Source organism: Pseudonaja textilis, chromosome 5 (assembly GCF_049901715.1).
Source record: "Pseudonaja textilis isolate UNSWEBS1 chromosome 5, rPseTex1.2, whole genome shotgun sequence".
Taxonomy (NCBI): Eukaryota; Metazoa; Chordata; class Lepidosauria; order Squamata; family Elapidae; genus Pseudonaja; species Pseudonaja textilis.
The window spans coordinates 48,260,597-48,286,908 of record NC_141994.1 but is presented as its reverse complement, the minus strand read 5'-3'; the positions used below and the strand labels follow the sequence as shown (position 1 = coordinate 48,286,908).

The 26,312-nt window shown below is 38.4% G+C and overlaps 1 protein-coding gene and 1 long non-coding RNA gene across 5 annotated transcripts; one reads left to right on the top strand and one right to left on the bottom strand.

Annotated features, from left to right (window-relative positions):
* Positions 1-444: 444 nt before the first annotated feature.
* Positions 445-25,866, bottom strand: PLA2G6 (phospholipase A2 group VI). Of its 4 annotated transcripts, none has more exons than XM_026696142.2 (17): positions 25,749-25,866; positions 22,725-22,972; positions 21,838-22,053; positions 19,801-19,984; positions 18,495-18,682; positions 13,285-13,381; positions 12,235-12,417; positions 11,256-11,364; positions 10,716-10,853; positions 9,967-10,057; positions 9,515-9,678; positions 7,907-8,057; positions 7,360-7,496; positions 6,126-6,280; positions 4,627-4,794; positions 3,037-3,110; positions 445-1,788 (listed from the first exon to the last, which is right to left on the bottom strand). In XM_026696142.2, the coding sequence occupies exons 2-17, from the start codon at positions 22,931-22,933 to the stop codon at positions 1,644-1,646; spliced, it is 2,409 nt and encodes an 802-aa protein (XP_026551927.1). In that variant the 5' UTR covers positions 22,934-22,972; positions 25,749-25,866; the 3' UTR covers positions 445-1,643. The 4 variants fall into 4 exon arrangements, with proteins under 4 accessions (XP_026551927.1, XP_087790927.1, XP_087790928.1 ...); XM_087934801.1 differs by lacking the exon at positions 25,749-25,866 and adding an exon at positions 23,212-23,261; XM_087934802.1 differs by lacking the exon at positions 25,749-25,866 and adding an exon at positions 23,108-23,127.
* On the top strand, positions 22,525-26,161 carry LOC113433530 (uncharacterized). Its single transcript, XR_015743882.1, has 2 exons — positions 22,525-22,684; positions 25,635-26,161. It is a non-coding gene; the product is annotated as an uncharacterized LOC113433530 (long non-coding RNA).
* The last annotated feature ends 151 nt before the right edge of the window (positions 26,162-26,312 follow it).

Here is a 26,312-nt window from a genome sequence, read left to right as displayed (position 1 = left end):
AATATTCAGATATACTGCTTGTAGCTAATATAAAAAACGTTGAACGTTTATTTACTTCCACCGATCACCTCCTCCTTCTATCATTTACTTGCTGAATGCAAAATGATACACATGCATTCACTCACTCACAGGGACTTATTTGGGGGTAAACCCCACCACCACCCATCTTTCTTTAAGTTAAATACAGCAATTCTCACAGCACAAAATATTTTTAAAAATTTCACTTATGTCATACAGAGCAGCCTTTCTCTGTCAGGTGACTTCCAGATATTGGCTAAGAATTGCTAAAGTTGATCCTATGCATTTTGAATTTCCAGTTTTTAAGAGGTTACTTTTTAATAAGCTTCTCAGTTTGCAATAAAAGGAAGCTAAAATGCATCTCTGACATTGAAATTTGTATTAGGACATCTTAAATGAAAAGAATCAAGACAGAGAAAGGTCAGATTTCAGAAAATAGTGGTCTTTATTTAATGCTCACTTTTGGGGGGGAAAGGGACTTTTTAACATCAACATAATTTTCATCGGAATTTGAAATAGCTTATGAAAATAATGGGAGAGTGGAGTATTTCCTGTTAGTTTCACTTTATCAGTTTTTCAACAATTCCAGTGCATCCTATTAAGTCAGTTAAAACTTAGAAAAATAGTATGTTTTTGTTAAACATCAGTACACCTCATATTTTTTGTTTAAACCAAACAGCAAATACAGCATTCATGAGTAGAAAAATTAATGAAGTAAGGAAGATAGTATGAGAAAGCAGAAAAACCAAACATAAAACCATGGGCCCGTCTACTGACTTGGTCAATCAATGGTCTCCTTATTTGATGTGTGCCCATTCCTACATTTTTCACCCTTATTCAGAAATGTCTTTGTTTGGGCACTATTTGAAGAACTATTGTCCAAGGCTACCTCCTGAAAGAAAGTACTATCCTCCATTCTTCCAGGACTCTTTTGTGCCACTCATAGCAAAGTGGGTGAGAGGACTCAGAGAAAAGGAGTCTGAAGTAAGGAAGCAAGCATTTAGGAAGGGCTTTGGTCAAGAACAGGGGTCTCCAACCTTAGCAACTTTAAGCCTGGTGGACTTCAACTTCAGTTGAAGTCCACCAGGCTTAAAGTTGCCAAGGCTGGAGACCCCTGCTCTAGAATGAGCAAAGGAGTTTGCCTAGTACCAATAATGTTGAAAGGGAATGGTAGGTTTTCTCATGTGGAAAAAAAATCTCCTTCCACATATAAGAAGAAACTCGAGAAATGACTTGTAAACAAGGAGAAAAGAGCAATTTCAGTTGTTCAAGTCCTCATGTACAAGTCCTCTTAGATACAAAGATATAAGTAATTAGTTCACAGCACACAACCAGTCTTAGATTCCACTTAGGAATAATCTCTGATCAATAAGCAAAGTGAAATGACTTAAACCCTGAAGGTTATTGGTATAGCAGCACATTGAGGTGGGGAGGGAGGCAGTCACAGGACCTAGAACAGCTGATGGATGTTTTGATAGAAGCAATCCTCACATTCTTCCACTTGATTTTTCTGGTACGAAGATAAGGGGCAAGCCACTGGCCAGCAGAAACTGCTACTTCTCACTGATAATCCAAGCTGCAGCTCAAGGCAGGCATTATTTGTACCAAAAATCCTCACAAAAGCTCTATTTGATTAGGAGTTGCTCTACCAGCTGCTCAAATTTATCCCAGTGTTGATAAATGTAGATCTGAGTGTCCCAGAGCATGTTTACCAGGATTGTATTGCTCACTTCATCCAGCATGATGTCTGTCTCCAAAGAGGGATTGAATCTGTGGGCATCATGAAGATGTTAACAACAACAGCAGTTTTGTGCATAGGCTGCAACTGAAGATATGAATGTAGGGCAAAGAAGTGTTCAACAGAGGAGAGCACAACAGAGAAAACAAAATGCAAGGGGAGCAATGTGGTGCAACAGGAGCATCCTAGGACCTTCACTTTTAGTTTCCAAAAGCCCAGCCCACAAATGTTTTCTAAATATTGCTGATAGAACCTGGTGACAGAAAAAAGCCAACACAAATAGTGCACATTGTGTGGACTACAATTTTATTTTGCCTTATTTTGCATCATTGATGCAGCCATTAGGTATGTTGCACCCAGTTTGACAACTTTTTGCTGTGGTTGTTAAGTGAATCACATAACTATTGTGAAAATCCAGTTTCCCTCATTAATTTTGCTTGTTGGAAGATCACAAATGGCCATCATGTGATCTCCAGGATGCTGCAACTGTTGTAAATACATGTTGGTTGCCAAGCACGTGAATGTTTATTACATGACCATGGGAACATTGCGGTGGTTGTAAGCATATGGACCTATCATAAGTCACATTTTCCAGCACCGTTGTAACTTTAAACAGTTGTTTGGACATAAAGTCAAGGACATAAGTCAAGGACTATCTCTACGGTTTTCATCTTCCATATAAATCTTTGAGCTCTTCCCTACTTTTGAGTCTACAAAAGTTCTCTACAGCAAGGACTGAGCCATTGCCTCATCTAAGCTTTGTTTCCTGTTCTTGCATCATCCTGTGTTACAGTCCTGTCTTCTTAGATAAAACTAATCTGGCTTCATATTAAAACATTCTGTCTGTAGCTCAGACATTGGGTAATTGGTTAATATTTCCCTACTTCTCTGCTGAATCCCACCCCATTATAATGTTGTGAGGGCCTCTTATATAAAATACCTGAAAAGCAGAAAGTAACCTAGAAAATGACTATTTATCAGGATGGCAAACTTGTGACCTTGAAATGTTGCTAAACTCAGCAGCCACCGCAAACATGACCAACGATGCTGGAAACTCAGCAACATATTGAGATTTAGAGCTTGCTCAACTCTGCCAACAAAAGCTGCCAAAACACATAATAATCTTCAGCTATAAATCCGCTTTGCTCTCAAGTAAAGTGACTGATAGAGCCCCTGTATGGTGATCCTTGTTTACTATATAAGTTCATATTCTGAAATCACATTCACAAGTTCAAGCTCTGATTTCTCTGACACAGTATTCTAGTAGCCATGGCTTATACCTGAAATAATGGGCATCTATCATCTCGCACCAGGCGGCTGCACGGTCAACACATGGTCCATCTGGATCTGTGCACTGCAAAAATAAAACAAATGAATTTAACGTTATTCAAGGCATGCCAGTTTTTCTACAGAACAAATTTCCAGTACAAATTAAGAAAACCTCAAAAGAAAAATAAATAAGAAGGTTATTAATGTGGACAAGCACACATTAGATTATTTAATTTTAAGGACGACATAAACATGGAACATAACAATGCAGAGTTTTTCTGAGAATGAGACCAAATTTTAAGACCTCTTTTTGAGTAACAAAGCAACTGTTAATAGTTATTCTGTGTTACCAGTGGGCTAAACGGATGACAGTACATTATTGGCATTTGGGATTTGCTCGTGTCCTTTATAGCTTTATAAGAAAGAATCAAGTAGCTGAAAGTCATATTAAAGTTGCTTGAAAATATGCTATCATATATGCATTTGTGTAGGGGGAAGCTAGAATAAAAGTAAGGTGATATTTTGCCCTTAACTTTTTACCAATTCCTGCAAGTGAAAACTACTAACCATCTAGTTCTATACCTGGACTTATTTGCATATTGGATTCAAGTAGAATATAAATAGTCTTAATTTTGAAAATGCCCAGGAAAATCCAGTATGACAAAGGAGGCACAGTTTGTTATTGTGGATAGGTGGGGATGTTGAACAGTAGATTGAATGTGACACTAAAGATTGGCTACCTGATTACTGGAGTTTGGCTACTTGATTACTGGAGTCTGAGAAAGTTGGAGAAATAAAAAAATTTATAGCAGTCTTGAAGTAAAAAAGATTTCCCTACTAAATAAGATAAAAAAGAAATGAAAAGGGGGAAAAATTATACATAATAAAGGAGAGTATTTGGTTCTTGATAAAAATGGTCACTTCTGTAAGACACAGTACATAAATCAAACTAAAAAGACTAAAACACCTCCCACCAGCAGCTAACACCCAGATGATTGAAGATTAACACCAAGATTAATACCAGATCATCAATCAAGAAGTAAGTAATACCCTCATCAAGGAACTGTCAAACAAGCTAACAATAAATAGGCCAAAGAAAGAACCTCTAAAACCACTCCTACCAACATTGACAGGGCAAGCCACTAGAATATAAAATGAGAGCAAATCCCACTCCTTACTAGCACTGATGATGTTGCCTACTTTGGGTGATGAAACATCTGCAAGAAAACAACCAAGCCCAGAGAGCACCAAGGACCCTTCATTTCAAACCCGGGCTGCAAATAATCTCCTCAGTACATCTAATCACAGAAGCAAAGAAGTAGCTCAGAAAGCAGCAATGTTAATTTTAAACAACAGTAAGATATGGGCAAGAGTGGATTAGGCAAAAATATTGAAGCATACGTATGAAAGAAACTTAGATAAGCATCTCATTTCCCTCAACATTTGCTAGTATCTCCCTGGGGAAAGTATTTTCTTCACCTTTATTGGGCTTTTGAATTGCTATATTCTAAACTATCCAAAACATTCCTTTTATACGCCAAATGCAGAAATCTTCACCTTGGATCAGGTATCATGATGCCTACTTTCTATCTCATACTCACACAGTCCACCACCAGCTTGCCTAGTTCTTTAGCCCCATAGACAGTCTTGGCCAGTTCCCATGGGTTAGAGGGACGAAAGACATCCACAGAGCTCACAGGCACTTTTGGTGCTCTGCCAGTTCCAAGAGAGACGACAAGTCCCAACTTCTTCACTTTGTCACCTTGCCCCTGGAGAGATGGGAAGAAAATTAAGCAAGGACTTCATGCTTTCAAGGATGAAGGGGATAGGAGTCTTACCAACATCTTCATATATGTTGCTTGAATTTAGCACAAAAGAAGCATGTTCACAGTCCACATGAAATAGGTTTTTGGAATATTATTCTGGTTTACTTTTTTCCATTCTTCGAAGAGGTATGGAGATTTAGCAAGCAAGTTGTTTTAAATTTGTTCACAAAACTGATTGGTAGCTCTTTAAGTCCTTGATGTCTTACACATTTATTCTGACATAAATTTACACAAAGCTTGAAAGCTTATTTAGTTACAAATCAGGGTTTGATACTTGCGTTGCCTTGGCATTATGAAAAGAAAAGTTATGGTGCAAATCCCACTAAACTTTCAGGAAACCTTTTCTTTCCCTGTATCATATGATGGTACTTGCTAGTCCATTTTGGGGGTAAATTCTTGCTTTTGGCAATCTTTAGTTTAGTCAGTTTGCTTTAATTAGTTTAGCTGAACAGCTTAATGCAAAATGCTCTGGCTAGTTTTGCAGACATTTTTGAAACTCCAGCTGCTCCAAAGTACCACAATCAAAGTTTCATGCCATGTATCACAAATCAAAGCACATAACTTTTCTTACAATGTGGAAAAAGCCCTAAGAAGCTTAGGAACATATATTCTTAGGAATTGTTTGTTTTCATGCAAAAGTTCTATCAGAGCAAAATACAAGAGGTACGCTGGTACTTGATTATGTTTCCAATTAGAACATGTCACTCTCTCCATAATGTTTTGCCAGAAATTGACCTGCAGGCTTTTAATTTTGCATACTTATTTTTTCCTTTTGCCTAATTACCATCTTTCTTTACTTGAATCAAAGTTTAAAACAAAAGATAAATAACAACAAAAAAGAGAGCAGTGAAACTAAAGTGCCGGCTATATGATGTGCCTTCTGTTAGAAATTGGCTGATGCAGCTTGCTCTGGGGGGCTTTGATGAAAATGTTTATTGATTATGTTGTTTGCCAGATACTTTTAGATCCCATTAATGAATTTGAGCACCCACAAATTACATTGCCAAATTGGTAGCAAAACACCTAATTTCCAGCAGTGCTCCTTTATGCTCTTCTTGCCCCACAGCTAAACAAAACCAACTGAAACATTTCACGTTTTAGTCACCCAGGGACATTCATTAGGTTCTGAATTCCTTCAAAATCTGTTTTTTTTTAAAGAAAAAAATACTATCTCTGTGGAGGGATAAATGGTTCAACCTTAAGACATTTTAGAAAATTGCATGTGCAGATTAGAATGTGTCTTTAATGAGTATTCTTGCAGAATAAAGCCATACTTTCTGGATTAAAGACTTATTATATTCATTGATCTCGGTTATGGCATCCAAAGTGGGGTTGTTGGCTAGCAGCCCTCCATCCAGAAACCGCCCTACAGGTCGAAAATATGTTGGAGCAGCTCCACTGGAACGGGCAGCCTGCCATACCAGTTGATCTATAAGGAGCAAACAAAAAGCAGTGACTTATCAGCAAGAATGTATATCAATATTATAATACACTACAAAGCAAGACTATCGGGCTATCTGCCTTTCAGGGAAATGGAAATAAACACAAGAAAATTCAAATCAAGGAAAAATTTGGAGGTAGTAGGGAAGCCAAAAGAAGATCTCCTTACATTATTTTGATTACACTTTAATTCTGAAGAAGAAAAAATATAATGCTGCCTTTGGAGATTGTGGAGGCTGGTAGCAGCGATGAAGAGGTCCATGAGGAGCCCACACGTGTGCTGGGATGCTCGAAGGAAAGAGCAGCTGCAGCAGCATGGGTGACTCGGGCGTAAGGTTGCAAGGTAGTGGCCCCTCCCTGAGGTGATAAAAGCCAGCTGAGAAACCGCAGTTCTTTGCAGAAGGCAAAGAAGTTTTACATTTGAGCCTGGTAGATGTTAGGAATATCTGAGTTGGTGTATGGAGACTCTTTGTGTTAGAGTTATTGCTTAGTAATTTTATCTGGTGTTCTTGGCAGCCTTGCAAAACCTTGACAAGGCTCTTTCTTATCGGAGCTAATTGGTTTGAAGCAGCTTTTTACCCGTAAAGGAACGGGATTCATTAAGAAACATTATAAGGTTGTGCTGTCTCATGTTTGCTTCCTTGGAACCAGGTTTGGGTCAGAACAAGTGTATGATTATTTTGTTTCATCCAATTCTCCACAAGGGGGTGAATGAGGCAGAGTTATGTATTCCTTACACGGTCCTCCCACCACTCCCGCCTCCCACTGCAACTTATATCCCTGGTCTGTGGGAATAGGTAGAGATAATCCTCAACTTACAACAGTTCATTTAGTGACTGTTCAAAGTTACAACAGCATTAAAGAGTGACTTATGACTATTTTTCACACTTATGATCTTCGCAGCTATAGTCACGTGATCAAAATTCGGATGCTTGACAACTGATTCATATTTATGATGATTGCAGTGTCCCAGGGTTACATCATCACCTTTTGCAACCTTCTGATAAGCAGGACAAAAGAAATTTTGAGCTCAATTGTGGACCTAAGTCAAGAACTACCTGTATTTACCTTCCGGCTTGGTCATTGGTTGAAATGAGCCCATCATTCTGAAACGGGATTTGTTTCTTCCTTCTGGCGGATTGTAATTCCTGAACAAATGGAGTTCAGCAGGCTGTCGGTCACATAATGTTGCTGTCAACATGACTCTGCAAAAGGTTGAACAAGACAAAATTTCAACTTGATTGTAAGGCATAGACCACAGCGCAGTACCAATACTTTATGCTCTCCAGACAGAAAGTAAATGACTCAAACTGCTAGTTAAAGGAGATCAGGTAATCCTTGATGAAAAAACTGTTTTTTTAATGAAAAATACTTTTACTAGAAAGAAGTAAGAAAAATGGATCATTCCCCTGACCAGGACAGCTTAGTGTGTGTTATCATTCTTCTATGGGTCATAAAGTGGTATTATAACTTTGCTAGGCAATTTACTATTTAGGTACTGATGAGATGCCAAAACTACTTTGAATAAGGGAAGGTATATTAATGACCAGCAGAGTTAATTAAGGGAGAATAGAGGGTTCAGGAAGCCACCCTAATGGTTTTTATTTTGGCTTACTTGGGACTCTTGATATCTGTCATTTTGGTATGTTCTCCAAACTCCTTTTTCAGGAAATTCTCAAGAGGCTCCGATTCATAGGGCCGTGACCCTCGAAAGACCTCATCTTTCATGCGGAAGTACACACAGCGCATGTAGTCCATGGGCTTCCCTAAGAAGAACAGCAGCGTTATTGGTTTCCCAGAGAATGGGCCACACCGTTTATGGATTGTAATCTTAGTATAGTTAGACCATGTATAATTGGCAGACTGGATTTTATTATAGGTTTTAGTTGTTGTTTATTGTTTTATACTAGAATTTTTAATTGTACATTTACTGAGCGTTTTTATTTGTTCTGGTCTGTGGTCTAAGACTGTAATAAACTGATGGATTGATTGACGGTTTCCTGGAGAACACCTTTGGTTCCAATCCAGCTGATAGAAACAGGCAGGAAGTTATCTAAACATCTTGATGAAAGTATGGAAATCCATGTTTTGTGCAATGAGTGAAATCACCAAATGTGTAACAGAAGTTCAATAGCGGGAAAGAATACATAAGACTACGTCAGATACAAGAATGCAATGTAGATGAGCCATTCTGTGTAAAGGATCCATATACTGCATGCTTTGGATGCAATGGATCCCTCATTCAATCTCTTGCTATCTGTTCTCAAAGAGAGACTGGCTGAAAAACTAGAAAAACACGTGGTCATTTTAAATATAGACCAGGGTGTCAAACTCTATTTCTTTGAGGGTCGCATCGGGGTTGTATTTGACCTCATGGGGCAGGGGTGAGTGTGGCCAGCTTGATGTCACTCATGTCGGGGGCGCCTGTGGCAGCCTGAGTGCTCTGCCAGCAAAAACGGGCTCTCCTTTTGCTGGCAGAGGGTTGCAGGAGATCGCTGCAGCCAGAAATGGAGCTTGGAAGCCCATTTTTGCTGGCAAAGGGCCAGTCCTTCATTGTTTTCAGGGTAGCCCCACAAGCCAGATCCAAGTATCCTATGGGCCAGATCTGGCCTGCAGGTTTTGAGTTTGACACTCCTGATATAGACCATGAGGACTAATGATTACATGATAAAATATGGCAGCTTCTGATGAATAGTGGTAAAGAACAATTGAAGAATTGTTTGACGGGCAGATACAAAATATATCTGGATGAGACATTACCTACAGTAATGGGGGTGATACAATATAAACTAGGGTTGTCTTCTACCTATCTCCAGCAATGGAAGCATTAAACTGAATCTCCATTTCTGGATCAGGAACCCTTAGTTCTTTCACCTAATCAATAAAAAAGCTTTTTATAGCCCTCTTCTAGACTGAATGCATGTTTATTGCTTAAAGATTAGAAATAAAAATTAACTAGAAAGGAACTGAGCTTATGAGCTTACCGATTTACAGATGTAGCAAAAAATAAAAATAAAAATGGCAAAGCCAACACAGCAATGTGAATGATTTGGGCACAACGAGCTATATAATGTGGCAGTTTGACAAGAAATCGGGAACCCAATTCAGGTTTTAAAGAGCAACCCCACCACCACCACCATTTTCTTCCCAATTCAGTGACCATTCCCATCCCACACTGAGTCATTTCCACATGGGATTACTTGCTATTCACATCACTTCTTACCATGTATAATAGCCAGGGCCAGAATTCCCCCTGTACTAGTCCCCGCCACCCAGTCAAAGAGCTCTTTGACGGGACGCCCTGCAGCTTTCTCTATAGCGATGAGAAACTGGATGAGTACAATGCCCCGGACACCCCCACCGTCCAGACTCAGGAGGCGGTCCTGGCTAGAGAAGGGGAACAGAGAAAACAAGGGAAGTGTCAGCCCCAGAAGTAACTCGCCTTGTTCTTCACATTCAGATGACTCAGGGAGATAGTTAAATGTTTATATGCATTATATAATACATCTAATGTACCAAAGTAATTGTTCCTAAGAGTACAACTGAGCCACAGAAAAGAGAAACAGTAGGCAAGGAAGCCTTTCTTTCCAGGAATTTAATGCATCTTTACTACATCTTCCCCACGCAAGGACATCTAAAGCACCTATGTCACTCTCACCGACCCTACTTGCTTACTTTCTCCTCTTCTCAGGGGCAGAGTCCACCACATCTGGTGTCTTCAGCAAGTTGCCAAGAGCTGCTGAAACATGGATGATGTCTTGGTAGTCTAGAAAAACACAGAGCAATGAACATAACATAAAATTTCTCATTTTCTGGACAGCGCAGGCACGGGTTAAAACTGAGAGTTTAAGATGTATTTCTTCAGTCACTGTGGTATCCAGATTCAATAGAATCTGAGGTTTCTATTTCTCAAGGCATTGCTCAGAAGGAAATGATGGGATAGGCATATCTGTCCAGAGTCACCATAATCAGTGACAGTAAATCATGCCTGTTAACTCACTTCCCTGTATGCAATGCTTATAAGAGCCCTGTCTACAGTGAATATAGCAAGCTTATCTGCTAATTTAAGAGCTACTTATTAATCTGTCTCTTTTAAAATATTATATTATTATAGCTGTAAGAATATGAAGGAAAAGTCATTGGGATTATAATAGGGTAAATTACAATAGAACGTGGTAGAAAGTCACAAGACTGGTTGTCCTGATTGCTCCGATGCAATGATCACTTTTCTAGCACATCCACACAGTATTGGAAATCTGTAACCAACAGAACTGATTAGAGTAGCAATATGGATGTGTACACTGGCATTCATTTTAACATAAGATTTCTTATTCTAAGCGCAACCCCATCTTGGAAATCTTCAGATGTGAAAGTGGTCCAAGAGAGTGAAAAGAAGAAAGGCGCAGAGCTAGGTAGTAGGTTACCTAAGCCAGAACTCCGTGGGGCTGATGATCTTTCTGGGAGGGCGGAAGTGGATGTTGATGAGGTAGATATGCCAGGTGGAAGGAAGCGCTCAATCCCTATAATTTTCAGCAGATCTAAAAGAACCTTCCGGTTGGCACCTTGCATAAGTGAGGCAGGAATCACATGCATTAAACAGAAAATTATTAAAACAAATAAAAAAAACAGTCACTATTGAAAGCTCTGAGCCAACTTATTTCTTGTACCCGGGAAGAGCTTGTATCTGAAAGTGAACATGCTTGTCAAGAGCAATGGAGAGAAATTTTAATGAGGTAGCTCTAGGGCCTAATTCTTAATGCTCCCCTCCATTGTTGGTTATTTATCTGATTCTAAATTTCTATTCCATAGCAGACCTTCACTGGGAAGTACTGATTTACGCCCTAAACCTCAAGATCCAGGGCTTAAGTACACATGGATTCTGTTCACAGTGTAAACAGAACCCAGCTGGGTAGACCAAGATCAACCCTCCCACCATCCTGCTTCTATTCAAAAGTTCTTCCTACCTTTGCTTGTTCTGGCTGCCACCAATCCAGGTGTCTCCCCTAAATCATTGGGGATATCCACATCTGCTCCAAACACAATAAGGGCCTTGATCATTTCTATGTGGTCTTGCTATTGGGAAGAAAGGAAGTTGTTAATGGAAACTTATTGTCCTAGTTCTCTCCATCTATCTAGTCTATTTTGGAATACCCACCCATTTTACCGTCTGTTTTGTGTATCTATGCCACTAGGTTTTCTGTAGAACTAAAGCTGCTTAAAGAATATCAAACCTTGGGTTAAAAACACTGCATCATTCTGATCAACATCACATGGCAATGCCATTCCTCGAGGGTAGGCTAAACTTCCACCTCCTCAAAAGCCCTCTTGAATAACGAGATCTTTATGGATCTCCAGAAGCCCAATAAAGTGGAGAGGCCTAGGTATAGATTTTTCACAATACAAACTGCCAGTTGGCTTATCAGATCAGGATCTCCAACCTTCTTTTGGTAGAATAGCTGGTTTATCTAGATTAGAATGGTGGTGGTGATGAGATAAATAAATATAAAAACGTATTGGATCAAGTGACGGGTGATATATATAATAAAATTGGAAAGTATGCTCACTGCAAAGATGAGCATAGCTTATATTTGTTGGCTCTATCTTCTTTTTTACAAAAACACTGAACTCTGCCGACTGGAAATTGGTATAAAAGACATACAGACAGGTTTAAAGAAGCTTGAAACCAAAGATAGGTTTTAAGTTATGAGAATGTAATTTACTTTTTCTTTCACACATGCAAAGCAAGCTTCCTTTGTTAAAGCCAAGGAGGACACATTGTTAGTTCTGTTGCTAGAAAACTTTAGTGAAAAATTTAGGTTGCTTGCTGCAAAAGAGTCAAAGGTCTTGCAGAAGTACCTTGTGTCCACCCTCTGCTCTGTGCATTTTAGAAAGAAAGCACCTCTCTCATCTGCTAGAAAAACATCCAAATGATGAAAGGCCCACCTGCATGGCCAGATGAAGTGGTGTGTTGCCATTCTTCTCTTTAGTGTTTGGCATAGCTCCATGCGTCAACAACACCATTGTGCAATCAAAACGCCCACGCCGCACAGCGATATGAAGGGCTGATTCCCCTGATGCACTGAGGGCATTCACTTCACAGCCATACTCAATAAGCATCCGAGTCATCTAGAGTCAGAGAGGGAGAAACCACAAATAGGAATTGCAGCATGTGCCCTTTTCTTCCAAGAGCTTCTTCTATGATTATTTTTCATGATTTAAATATTTGCAGCTCTTTAAAAACAATTTTATTTTAGTTACGAAACCATTCTCCTTTACAGATAGTCCTCAAGTTATGACCATTCATTCAGCAACCATTCAGTTATGACTGCACTAAACAAATGGTAGTTGTACCTGGTCCCCAAAGTTATGGCTGCTGCAGCTGCTCCTCTGCAGTCACATATCAACATTTGAACAAGACAACTACTATCTAGACTGGCTGGAGAATTCTGGGAGTTGAAGTCCACAAGTCTTAAAGTTGGCAAGTTTGGAAACCTCTGATCTAGACTTATTTACGTAACAAGAAAGCACCTCAAAATGTATTTCAGTCAATCTACAAAATACAATTCTTCTTGAAGGTTCCAATAACCTTTTCTCTCATACTTTGTTTTCTAGGGTTTAGTGTGTAAAAATGAAAAACAGAGCTGACCATAACAGCAGCTTTTTAAAATATTCTGAGAGAGGCCCAACCTTTATTTTTGCCATTTTCTGACAACAAGAACCAAAGACACTGCTCTTATACCTTCAATAACTAAATTAACTAGGGGTTTTAATTTTGTTTTTTTAACCAGAATTCTAATACTACCCTTTTGAATTATGGCACCAAAGACATACCTTTAATGAATTCTATGCCTTTTTGTCTTGGTTCATAGACAATGAAATGTTAGCAATGGATTGGGGAAAAGAATTATTCCCAGGAGAATAAGGCTCCTGGGTAGTAAAAACAAAATTAAAAATAAATGATTTATCATCTCTAATGATATTGTACATTTTCACCTCTGCATTTCTGGCCCAATGAAGGGGTGTAGCACCATATCGTGGGTCCAGAAACTGAATCTGGTTGATTTCTTTATCAAGTAGGATTTCTGCACATCTGGAAGAAAAAGGAAGGAGAAATAAACAAAAGATCCCATACAGATGCCCTAGTCAGCTTTATAAATATTTGCATTTTCACTAAGAATGGAATCATTTTTCAGTGGTCCAACAGCAAGCACATAAAGTATGTATGTTATAAGCCTTAAGATTCCTATTGGGAATGCAGAAAGCCAATTTCAAAATATAATTAAGCAACTTTGAAATACCTTTGAATTATTCTATCCTCAGATTTCATTGCATTATCACTCGTGTTCACTCATGTGTCCCCTCTTGCCCTTCCTGCCTTTCTTATACTGTCTGCTGCACGGTTATCTTGACTGTGGAACTTCCCGGCTTTTGCCAGCCTTCGCCTTCTGCCACAATCTGCTGGAGTCCACTGAGCATCTTACAAGAGTTTTATTAAAACCTTTGGACCGGAGGTATATTTCAGTATGCTTTCTATGGAGGCAATTCTTCCCACTAACATACACATACTCCTGTAACCCAACTGATGGGACTATAGATAACAGAATTATTTATTTTATTTTTATTTATTTGATTTGTCAATTGCTTACAAGATAATAAGTATAAGTATAAACACAGTTATGAATACATGAAATGGATACATGTAAGAAAAATAAAAGAAACAATAGGACAGGGACGGTAGGCACCTTGGTGCACTTATGCACGCCCCCTACAGACCTCTTAGGAAAGGGGTGAGGTCAATAGTAGACAGTCTAAGGCAGAGGTGGGCAACTATGGCCCCTTTATAACTTGTGGACTTCAACTCCCAAAATTCCTGAGCTAGCATGGCTTGCTCAGGAATTCTGGGAGTTGAAGTCCATAATTCATAAAAGGGCCATAGTTGCCCACCCCTGGTCTAAGGTTAAAGTTTTTGGGGTTTGGGGAGAAACCACAGAGTCAGGTAGAATATTCCAGACATTGACCACTTTGTTGCTGAAGTCGTATTTCCTGCAATCAAGTTTGGTGCGGTTAACCTTGAGTTTGTATCTATTGTGTGCTCTTGTGTTGTTATGGTTGAAGCTGAAGTATTCATTAACAGGTAGGACATTGCAATGTATGATTTTATATACCATACTTAAGATCGGACCGAAGATGGTGTAATTCAAGGTTTTCTAGGTCTAGAATTTCAAGTCTGGTGGCATAAGGTATTTTACGAGTAGAGGAGTGGAGAACTCTTCTTGTGAAATATTTCTGGACTTTCTCAACTGTATTAATATCCGATATGTAATGTGGGTTCCAGATTGATGAGCTGTATTCGAGTATTGGTCTAGCAAATGTTTTGTATGCTTTAGTTAGTAGTGTGATATTACCAGAGAAAAAGCTACGTAGGATTAGGTTAACAACTCTTAATGCCTTTTAGGCTATGTAGTTACAGTGGGCTCTAGCACTTTGATCATTAGAGATGAGTATTCCAAGGTCCTTTACAGAGCTTGGATCATCAACAAGATCTTGACTATTCAGCTTGTATTTTATTTTCTGATTTTTTTGCCAATATATAAGACAGAGCATTTATTTGTTGAGATTTGAAGTTGCCATTTGTTTGACCATTCTGATACATAGTCAAGATCTTTTTTGAAGGGTAGCAGTATTGTCTGTGGTACTGAACAGCTTTACATCATCAGCGAAAAGAACGCAGTTGCTCTTAATATGATCACAGAGGTCATTTATGTAGAGTATGAAGAGAGTTGGTCCTAGAACATTGCCTTGGGGGACACCACTATTGACAGGTACAGAATTTGATAGGACACTCCCAATTTTGACCATTTGTTGTCTGTTCGACAGGAATGCTTCTATCCAGTTATGCAGTTGTCCAGAGATACCATAAGATTTTAGCTTTAGGAGTAGTTTGCCGTGTACCACTGAATCAAAGGCTTTACAGAAGTCTATGTAGATTGCATCTATTGCTTTGCCCTGATCGAGTTGTGTAGTCCATATGTGTTTGCAGTGTAAGAGTTGCAGATTACAGGATAGCTTTTTCCTGAAACCAAATTGTTTATTAGAGAGTAGGTTGTTTGTCTCTAAGTGGAGGATAATGGATTGGTTAATAATTGATTCCATGACTTTACAGGTGACGCAGCATAAAGAGATTGGTCTGTAATTTTCAAATAGGCTGGGGTCTCCCTTTTTGAAGATGGGGATGACCGTGGCTTGTGACCATAGGTTAGGCAAGGAGCTGGTCCTGAAAGATTTTTCAAAGATTATGCTTAGAGGTTCGGCTATGGCAGTGGATAGCTTTTTAAAGAAGTAGGCACATATTCCATCCGGTCCAACAGATAGAGATGGTTTTAGATTGCGTAGTGCTTTTTCAACATTGTCTTCTGTAAAATCAATAAGTATTAGATCATTGTAGTTGTCTGTGGTTCGGCTAGGAAATACTGGGCATGATCCATTGCTGTTTACAAATACACCTGTCCAGGGTGACTTTCAGCTCCTAAGAGCCTCAGGGCTTTCTCCTCCCTCGTTTCTCCCTGCCAGCTGTCCGATGTGGCTCCGGGGAAACTGTATGGGGGATATTAATGGAAACACATTGTCTGGCGTGGAAGATACTTCTATCAGGTGTGTGAGGGATTTAAATGAAGGTACGTTGTTTGCACTCCGCTGGCTCCAAGTGATTCAGTTCAAGAGCTCCACCAGTGTGGTTAATAGGGCTCGATGGAAAGAGCTTCACTTCTCTGGAGAAGGAGAGGAAGGCTCCGGATCAGTTAGCAGGAGTCTGCCAGCATTATTAGGGCTCCACGGCTTCAGAATCTAGCGTTTTTGGGCTTGTTTTGGGGGCTCTGGTTTAATCATGGTTACTGGTGCAGGCAGCAGCTTTAAAAGTGATTTCTGGTTTTGGCACGCCTCTCTCCTCCCCCCACCCCACCCCTGTTCAAGCTGGTATGTTATACAGCAGTCTTTTAGAACAATCATGGAATTTCCCCACTTACTTAATTGTGAAGGGATACTCCCAGCACTCTTGTGTGTTCTGCCATCTTGTAGCCACATTCAGCACAAAAGTGGGTATGAGATCAGCATTCTACAAAGCACCACTTTTAATTCAGACAAGCAAATTACTGCCAGTTTGGTGGGAGTGAAAGATGCGTACTTTGAGGAAACTTCCATGCAAGAATTTTGGGTACCACTAAGCGTAGTACACAAAATTATCTGCTACAATGTCCTACCAGTCAATGACTACTTCAACTGCAACTGCAACAATACAAGAGCACACAACAGATCCAAAGTCAATGTAAACCACTCCAAACTTGATTGCAGAAAATACGACTTCAGCAACAGAGTGGTCAATGCCTGGAATGCACTACCTGACTCTGTTGTTACATCCTCTAACCCCCACTCCTTTAACCTCAAACTAACCACTATTGACCTCACCCCACTCCTAAGAGATCTGTAAGGGGCGTGCATAAGTGCACAATCATGCCTACCATCTATGTCCTATTGTCTCAATTTACTCATACCTATTTCCTGTATTCATACTCATGTTTATTCTTATACCTATTATCTTGTAAGCGATCAACAATCAAATAAATAAAGAACCTTTCCCAGTTTGAAATCATGTTTGGAAGCATGCATGACTTAGGTTTGATTGAAGAGCTTTGGATTTTTCATATCTTTGAAACCGGAGAAAATCTCTTTTCTAGGCGAGGGTGTCCCTCTGCTGACTTTGTAGACAGCTCATTTCCCCATTTGTAACTCTTATCTCAGCCTGCATCTTGCCTTTGGGATTTCAGTTGGCCTACCAGATATTTCAACAGAAAAGGTGGTCGGATGGTTTTGAGGCTTTCAATGAATCACTCAGGGGTTGGGAGAAATGCTCTCAGCAGCAAATAAAGACATGGATTTGAAGCTGGAGAGGGAAAACAGTCAAACATTTTACTTCCATTTCATATTGAGTGGGAAAGAGAAATAATTTTTCTTTCATCAGGACCCACGGAGTAAAGTGTGCAGTGGCCCTCTGTTCCTTGTTTTTAGCATGGCATTTCTTTTCTAAGGTCTTAGTTGATGGAAACTGAAGGTAACAGTATAACAGGGTTGGAAGAGACCTTAGACAACAACCTGCTCAAACAAGAGGTCCTATACCTGGGGTCCCCAAACCTCAGTCTGTGGACTGGCATTGGGCCGCAGCAGCATGGTATGCCAGAAACCGGGCCATGCAAACAAGTAAAGCCCCATCTGCAGAATGCAAGTGGCAGAAACCTCTGTCCATGGAACCAGTCCCTGGTGCCCAAAAGATTGGAGGCTGCTGCCCTGTACCATTTTGGACAACTGGCTATCCAATCACTTTTTTTAAAAAACCCAGTGATGGATCATCCACAACTTCTGGAGGGAAGCCATTCCACTGATTAATTGTTCTCACTGTCAGGAAATTTCCCCTTAGTTCTAAGTTGGAACTGTCTTCTGTAAGTTTCCATCCGTTACTTCTTGTCTGCCCTCAGGAACTTTGGAGATTAGGTTGATTCCCCTCCTTTTTGTGGCAGCAAATACTGGAAGATTATCAAGTCATCCTTAGTCCTTCCCTTCGTTAGACTAGACATGCCCAGCTTCAGCAACCATTCATTGTATGTTTTATCCTCCAGTCTCCTAATAATCTTTGTAGCGCTTCTCTGCAATCTTTCTAGAGTCTCAACATCTTTTTTGTAACGTGCTCACCAAAACTGGACACAGTATTCCAAGTGTGGTCTTATCAGTGCAGTATAAGGCAGTACTAAGACTTCATGTGATCTTGATACTATCCTTCTGTTGATGCAACTTGGGACTGCATTGGCTTTTTTGGCAGTTGCAGTACACTGGTGTCTCATATTTAAGTGGCTGTCCAATGAGTGACCAGCCAGGTAGATGATGAATAAGTATAAATGATATTTGAAATAATCATTCTTCTCAATATACAGTCCATATTGGGGAATCTAATTAAGATCAGCCTCAAAAAATATCGAGGTACGCATGATCTGGAAGGAATATCACATAGATGAGTTACGTTACTTGAATACAGATATACCTGGTTTGACCATAAAATAAAGGGGAACAAGTGCATTCAGTACAGTTGGTTAACATATAGGATTTTCTATTTACAGAATTCCTTATATTCTGGTCTCAACAAAGCTAGGCAAAGTTACCTTTTCTGAGAATGCTTCATAGCAGTGTGGATGGGATAACCCAATGCGCCCAAGTTATTGCACTTGGCATGAACCTTAAGAAGAGAGTAGACTGCATCTTCTTTGCCCAACTGGCAGGCCAGGTGCAATGGACTCTGCCCCTCATCATTCAGATGGTCCAAAGCAACAGTTGCTTTCTTGCCTAGGAGCTGAACAATGAAACAAGTTCACTTGTGACTTTCAATTCCTCCTTCAAGATGTGTTCTCCCCAGTTTCCCAGTCAATATTTTATTTTTATATAAGGAAATGCTTTAGCATTTCTCAGACTCATTTCAAACCTCTTGATATGTATATAAAAGAGAATTTATTTAGATATGGATGTTGCCAATTTTTAAGAAGAGAAATGAATCAACTAATGTGCATTCTTTACAGTAGGATATACTTCTGTGTTTACAGTTCTTGAAACAGTCTGGTGGTATATTCTTCTTAGGTATGTAGAGCATTATTATCCTTTCCATGTTTTATTTTTGCTCATTAATCTATATGTATGTTATAAATCCCTTCATTGAATAATTCAAAATGATACAGATGATTGCTATTCTAAGAACATTTGTAATTATCAAATGGTAGACTGATTTCTCCTTCAAGGTTTATGTTAATACTTCATTTTTCAGATTTCCACTTTAATGCTAAATATTTTTTACTGTGTATTCTATTATCCATCAAAAATAGGGTAGAAGGTCTCTTAAAGTCTTATATGATTATAAAAGTATTATTAGTTCTTCATCTGTAAATAAATTAATTTTGAAAATAATTTTCATTTTCATTTATTCTGCCCTGTGACTTGGAAAGATTTTTTGGTAGTTGCAAATATTGATGGACAACTTTGGTTCAAATATATTTAATACCTGGTTTTAACCACTTTAGCTTCAAATGAACTGTGTTTTTTCAACCATATCAAAGACCTAAATGTTCATGTTATATCCAAAAAGAAAATAATCTGCAAATAATCAAATTCCTATCATCATCCAAACAGTTGCTACTTACTTTTCTTCAGTGTTCAAATTGACACATTATTTCTGCAAAGAGGCCCTCAAAACCATTGTGGGAATTTGGGGGAGAAGGAAATTGATGGACAGAAGGATACGTTAGATACATGAGGGAAGCATTAAACATTTTCTCTAAAGAGTGCATATATGTGCCCATATCTAGAGAATGCATATATAGATAGATGCATGGATGCAAACTTCTGCTTCTCCTGTACTCCTAGGAAGAGTTAAGAGACAAAGAGACTTTATTACAAGTGGGAGACTCCTTAAAGCCTCACCTCTATAATCTTTGGGTTGCTCCCTCGAACAGCATAGTGAAAGACAGTTTCTCCATTTTTGTCTGTCAGGTCAACACGGGCATGGCACTCCTCCATCAGCTCCTTCAGACATTCAAAATCACCTTTTTGGCAGGCTAAGTGAAGTGGGGTGCATTCATTGTCAGAACTGTTGCTATTTATGCAGCTAAAACAAAGATAGAGTAATGCTAGGTATGCAGTCTTATGTACAAGCTGGCCTACCCAACAGATTTTTTTTTTCAAAAGTTGCGGCATTATCTGATTTTTTTCAATTCTGCTGGCTCTTCTATTTATTGTGATTCAGGCCACATTGCAAAATTACTTGTTATACATTTGTAAAGTATTTTGTTTCCACTACAATTTTCAGTAAGTTAGAAAAATCCTTTAAAAATTACAGCCTTTTTATTTAAGAGCTAAAACACAAGAGTCTAGATCTTTGTTGCTGAAATACCTTGAACCACACATAAGTGGAAGACACATTGTTATTTAGCAGTAAGCTTCTGAATAATCTGCAATAGGTCAAAAATTGGAAATTTGCGATTTCTCTCAGCAATTTTTAGATCTTAATTCTATTGTGTTCTATAATAATTCAGATTTGTCTTCTGATAATAGTATAAGGTACTGTTTTAATAAACCAGTATAAAGTATTAGGTTATGGATTCAAACACATAACTAGTTTGCTATGTTTTGTGGGCTAGCTTATTTCATTAAAGAAAAAAAAAAGATCTTTAAAGTCTATCTGAAACAACTGGGTTCACACTTCATGCTAAACTACTCTTTATTAAAAGCACAGCCAACTGGTTCATACAATAGACTGAGCCAAAGAAAAACAAGGGACCTACTAGGTCAAGTCAATAGTCCATCCAGTCCAGCATTCTCTGTCACATGCTGCCTAAGCATATTCATTCACTAAGTTAAGAGACATGCGCAGGAGGAGGTTGGAAGCCTTTTCCACCATTGCTTCTTAGCAGTTGGCACTGAAGGTAACCACGCTGTCCATGGTTATGAAGATAGTAAACAGCCATCAAACCTACTACTGTAATCACCGAAAGCCCATTCTTGCCTGTCCCCTCCCTTGTTAAAACCACCTGAATTGGTGGCCATCAGTACAACTCGTAGCAGCAAATTCCATATTTTAATTATAATTATTAAGTCAATTCATAATACTTTTGATTAGGCTTGAATCTCCATATATTTAACTTAATGAATGAGCCTGAGTTTTAAGGTTAAAAGGGAGGGAGAAAAATATTTCTTTCTCCAAGCATAGTTTTATAGAATTCTGTGAGGACTCTGCTGACCTATCTTTGCTTAAGGAGGAAAAAAAATTCAAACTCTGTGGCTTTTTCTTGGAGAGGAGCTACTCTAACTACTTATATTTTAGGGTTTTGTTTTGTTTTTTTGCAGATTTATATATTGGCTGTTTTATTTTCAGTTCCCTTACCAATGATTCCAACATGAATATCTTTTGTTTTCCCAGTACAGGTAGTCACTAAACATACAGGTACGTTTAGTGACTGTTCAAAGTTACAATGGCCCTGAAAAAAGTGACTTATGACACTTTTTCATACTTACATCCCCTGCAGCATCTCCATGGTTACACGATCAAAATTCAGACATTAGCAACTGATTCATATTTATGATGGTTGCAATGTTCTGGGCTCATGGGATCCCCTTTTGCAACCTTCTAACAAGCCAAGTCAATGCGGAAGCCAGATTTACTTAACAGCCATGTTACTAACTTAACAACTTCAGCAATTCACTTAACAATTGTGGCAAGAAAGGTCATAAAATGGGACAAAATTCACCAATGCCTCACTTAGCAACAGAAATGTTGGGCTCAATTGTGGTTATAAGTTGAGGACTACCTGTAGTTGTGTGCTCATTGACATTATCACCATGTTATAAACCAAGATCTCTCCTGATCTCTCCAGCTCAGATTTGATTACGCCACAGGTGATGCTTGGTGGGGTTGTGCCCATGTCAATCAATGAGGTACAAAAGATCCATTCCACATCATACCTTAGAATGAGATTGTGTCGGAAGCTTCCCAAAAGTCCAGACTCTACAGCTATGTGTGCTATTGACCAGCTGGGGTGGCTTCGCAAACAGTCCGTCAGCTGTTGCACAGTTTCCAGAGGCAAAGGATCACGATAGCTCTCATAGAAGGGACGCAACTGCTTTGCGTACAGATCAAAATATTCACGTGCACTTGGTTCACTGTCAACTTGAAAAAGCCTACAAAGGAAATGGTTTTAGAACTTTTATAACATTTTATAACCTTTCTATGGTTTTAATAAACTGGAAGTCAATGCATCTGCTACAAAACAAGAAGAAAATCACCCCAAATCTTGAAATTTGAGAGAACAGAAATCGGGGCACCTCACAATCTTTTTCATATAGACTTTATTACAAAGAGATGATTATAAGCATAAAGAATACAGGGAAGCTGAACAATCATTCACAAATATAAAGAGAAAATTACATGCCAACAGAAGTTTAAATGTTTTCTTTTTTTATTCTTTCACAACATATAGCCCTACTAAAGGATAGAAAAAAAAGTTTTCTATATACATAATCCCAAAGTTATTGGGCTGCAAATTTATGTAATACCTCACTAAGAAACTAGTAGTGTGAAGCACATATTAATTTCTTTGTAAGTTTGCAAAGAACAAACCACCTTTTATCAAACAGGTAAGAACAAATCCAGTTCTTTTTGTTTCTGCGCCAGCTGCAGACAAAGCCAATTCCCTCACTCACTTACAGCAACCAGAAACAGGAAGCAAGCATATTTCTGTTCCTTTACATGCCTTCCAAGCCATCATTCACATCATTGTTCAGAGGACTTGAGAACTTCCATACTTCTCAGGTAAAATATTTTTTAAAAAAAATAAAAAACTGTTACTTACCGTAAGGCAGAACTTTGATTCTGAGGATTAATAAGCAGACAGTCCCAGGATCGAGCTGAACTGTTTTCATACAGGATTATCCTATCGTCTTGTTTAACCATGTTCCGAGAAGTATATTCTGTCAGAGATACCTCCTTTACTCGGTAAGGGTTTGTGAACAAGTTGGTGACATTGTTCAGAGTATGGACAAGTCGTCCAAAGAACTGCATGCCTCAAAAATATATCCTAAACAATCTTGTTTCAATACTCTGGTAACAAAGAAAAAAATCTTTACTCCTACAATATCATGGACATTCACTAACTCTGATCTAGTATAACCATTTCCTTATTCTCTCTCCATCAGTTACTGCAGTGTGTAATGATGGGAAATGGATCAACCTTACTTGTCTGGAGCCCACTACTTATGTTCACTGGATTGGGGAGCCAGCCTGGTTTAGTGGTTAAGTCACCAGGCTAGAAGCCAGGAAACTGTGAGTTCTAATCCTACCATAGGCAAGAAAGCCAGCTGAGTGACTTTGGGCCAGTCACTCTCTCTTAGCCCAACTCAACTCACAGGGTTGTTGTTGTGGGGAAAATAGGAGAAAAAGGAGTACTGTGTGTGTTCATCACCTTGAGTTATTTACAAAAAGTAAACAGATAAAATAAATAGGCAAACAAACAAGCAGACTCTGGTTAGAAATATCTACTATGAAATCCATCTAATGTTGAAGCAACTAAATAGCCAAAACAAGAGGACCAGAAATCAATAGGCTGAAAAATGGTCTTTTATCACTAGTCTTCTTAAATGAACACGATACTTTGGCTTGTAACTCTATTTCCACATTACAAGTCTACACTGAATAGAATTTACTTGAAAAGAAAACTTTACTTAATACCTATGCATGTGTTACAGATTTAAGAGTTTGGTTCCAAAGGCAAACTCCTATTAAGACAGGGTTAATAGATTGATTTTAAAATGGAAAATATTGAATACAATGTAAGTAATCCGTAATTCAAACTACATTGGATAGATTTAATATTTTCCAGTTACAAGTGATTTATTGCACTGGCTAGTTGCGATGAAAACATCAGTACTGAGATTTGAGGGCTGTTTTAGCTTTGGAGGATTTAGTTCATAGAAAACATGTCTGTTCTACTTGCATTATACACTACAGAATCATTCTGCCATTCAACTGGTGAAGGTCTTCCTTTCTCACTTCCATGCAGGCAGCTTTCCACAAAATTAACTCTCCAGTGCAATGATTTTTATCAGTGCATTTTGTGGCATGGCACAGTTCTTCATTAAGGAAAGGTAGAAAGTATACGGTAGATTCTACTATTTAAGAGACATAATTTGAGTCCTTTCTTAAAATAAATTTTGAACCAAAAACATTCTACAGATTATATTCTATCTGAAATAATGTCAGATAGATTAGGTTGCAGTAGTTTCTATTTGTATAATTATGTTCTACTTCTATTAATTTTCATAAATATTTTTGTAAGAAAAAATGGCAAATAATGTTGATTTATATATAATTACATTTCCTTGGCATGCAAAAATTGGGAAGCCATATACAATCTCTAGTATATTTGAACAAATTCAGCACTGTATATTTATTTGCAATGTACAACATAACATATTCTATGCTGGACTTGTATGCTTTTTTAATGATTCTATGTCAAGGATTCATACTACAGATTTGCTTTGAGTATACAAATCAATGACAAAAACAAATGTGCCTATTTTTTATTCAGACTTCTTTATTTTTATGGCTTTACTTTCACAAGACCAAGAAAAAATATAGCAGTCTTCTATTCACTCTATAAAAATATACATGGGAAAAGGAGAAGTGAAATCTAATTCAACAATATTTAAAAAAACAGCAGTCTTTGAAAGCTAGGAATTTTTAGAGTAGCATTTGTTGTTTCTTTATTAATCAATCTTGCATCTTTCTAGGGGAAGATTATTATTGCATCACAATGGAACAAGAGAAAGCATTTAAGGAACATTATGATAAAGCATTTTTGACATCACAAATATTTCCATTTGTCTTTATTTCCATGTTTTTGAATTATATCCATGCTTTTATTATGGTAACTCAGAAAATTGCTCTTCATGTTAAAAGGATTACCATGGAACAAACAGAAAACTTTCCACATCAGGATAGCTATATTTCCTTACTATTGAATTTAGTGGTACTCTGTACCATTATGCAAAATCTTTTTTTTTTTTCAAATTAAGGCTAAAGCTCTTTCAGAACCAGTTGCTTTTCAAAAAGAAAGTTCTTATAAATTTCCTCAAGATGATATAAATTATCTAACTCTTGTTTAATGTAGCAAATGCACACGTTCCTAAATTTTGAAAAGTGGTATTATCAGTGTAAAAATTTAATTATTCTGTCAGGTGCTTTTTACAATACTTTTTGCCTTTTAAACAAAGGAACGGGAAATACTAAGCTTTGTTTTCCTCTAATTAAGTGACCTGTGCTTAACGTTGAAATGATTGAAGTCACTTAAAAGCTCTTGAAAGAATGTGTTGTTTATTCAAAAAACAATTAAACTCATGTACCTCACCAAGCCAACCAAATAAACTAATTTCTAGCTAACCACAATATAATGCAATCGTTGCAGTTTTATGTAGGAACCATCCTTTTTCTTGGCATGATTCCTTTTCCTTTAAGATTTTGCAGGAGATAAAAAATTTGCACTTCAAAAGCTTTCGTTGTGGTTAAACTGGAAGTCCCCATCTCCAGAGTGGCTGCCGATTGTAACATAACAAAGAAGCAACCCTGTAGGAAATTAAGGATTATATCGAAGTATTATAATTCTCCAACCCCAGAATCAAATAACGGATTGGAGGTATATCGGAATCTATAGAGGCATCTTTAGATAATCTGCAATAGATTAACACAATTTTCTTTTTCTTAACAGCAAAAGGCCTTCTCTGGAGGATTTTAAAAAGGAAAGTTGGAAGGAAAACCATGAATAATATGCGAAAACTCGTCTGAGTTCCTACTTTGCGCTGCAGGGTTCAGAGATACTCACCTCCCACTTAGCTATTATTCACCCAGCTATTTCCGCCAACAAAGTCCCAGTTGCTTCACGTGGTCGCACCTCTACCAATCACGAACTGCCGCCTCATTGTTGACTCACAGGATCTTCTTAAGAGGGCGACGTGATTACGCGCGAACGACCATTACGCTTCGACATAGAAGGAGGCAGATCAACCATCTTTCTGCCGGGCGGATGTTAGTTTAATACTGTAGAACCGAAGCCGCCATGTTTGTAAAGGTGGGGGGTGGGGTTAGGGCGTAGAGTACTGCTTCCATCTTATCGGGTGTTCGTGTTTGTTGAGTCGACAGCAAATAATAAGCGCATTCAGGACTAGAAGCATGGGAGAAAATGTATACAGAGGATCACAATGGGAGGATGCAAAATAAAGACTCAGAATGAAAGACGGGATATAGATAAAAAAAAATAAGTTTTCTGATTTGGTGCGAACGTTGCAAAGCCTAAATTCCACTGAATGCAATACCTGCTAGCACTTCTAAGGGGAGACTGACACACAGGCTAAAATTGATTTCGGTTTAAAGGCATTGTAGGCTCTTT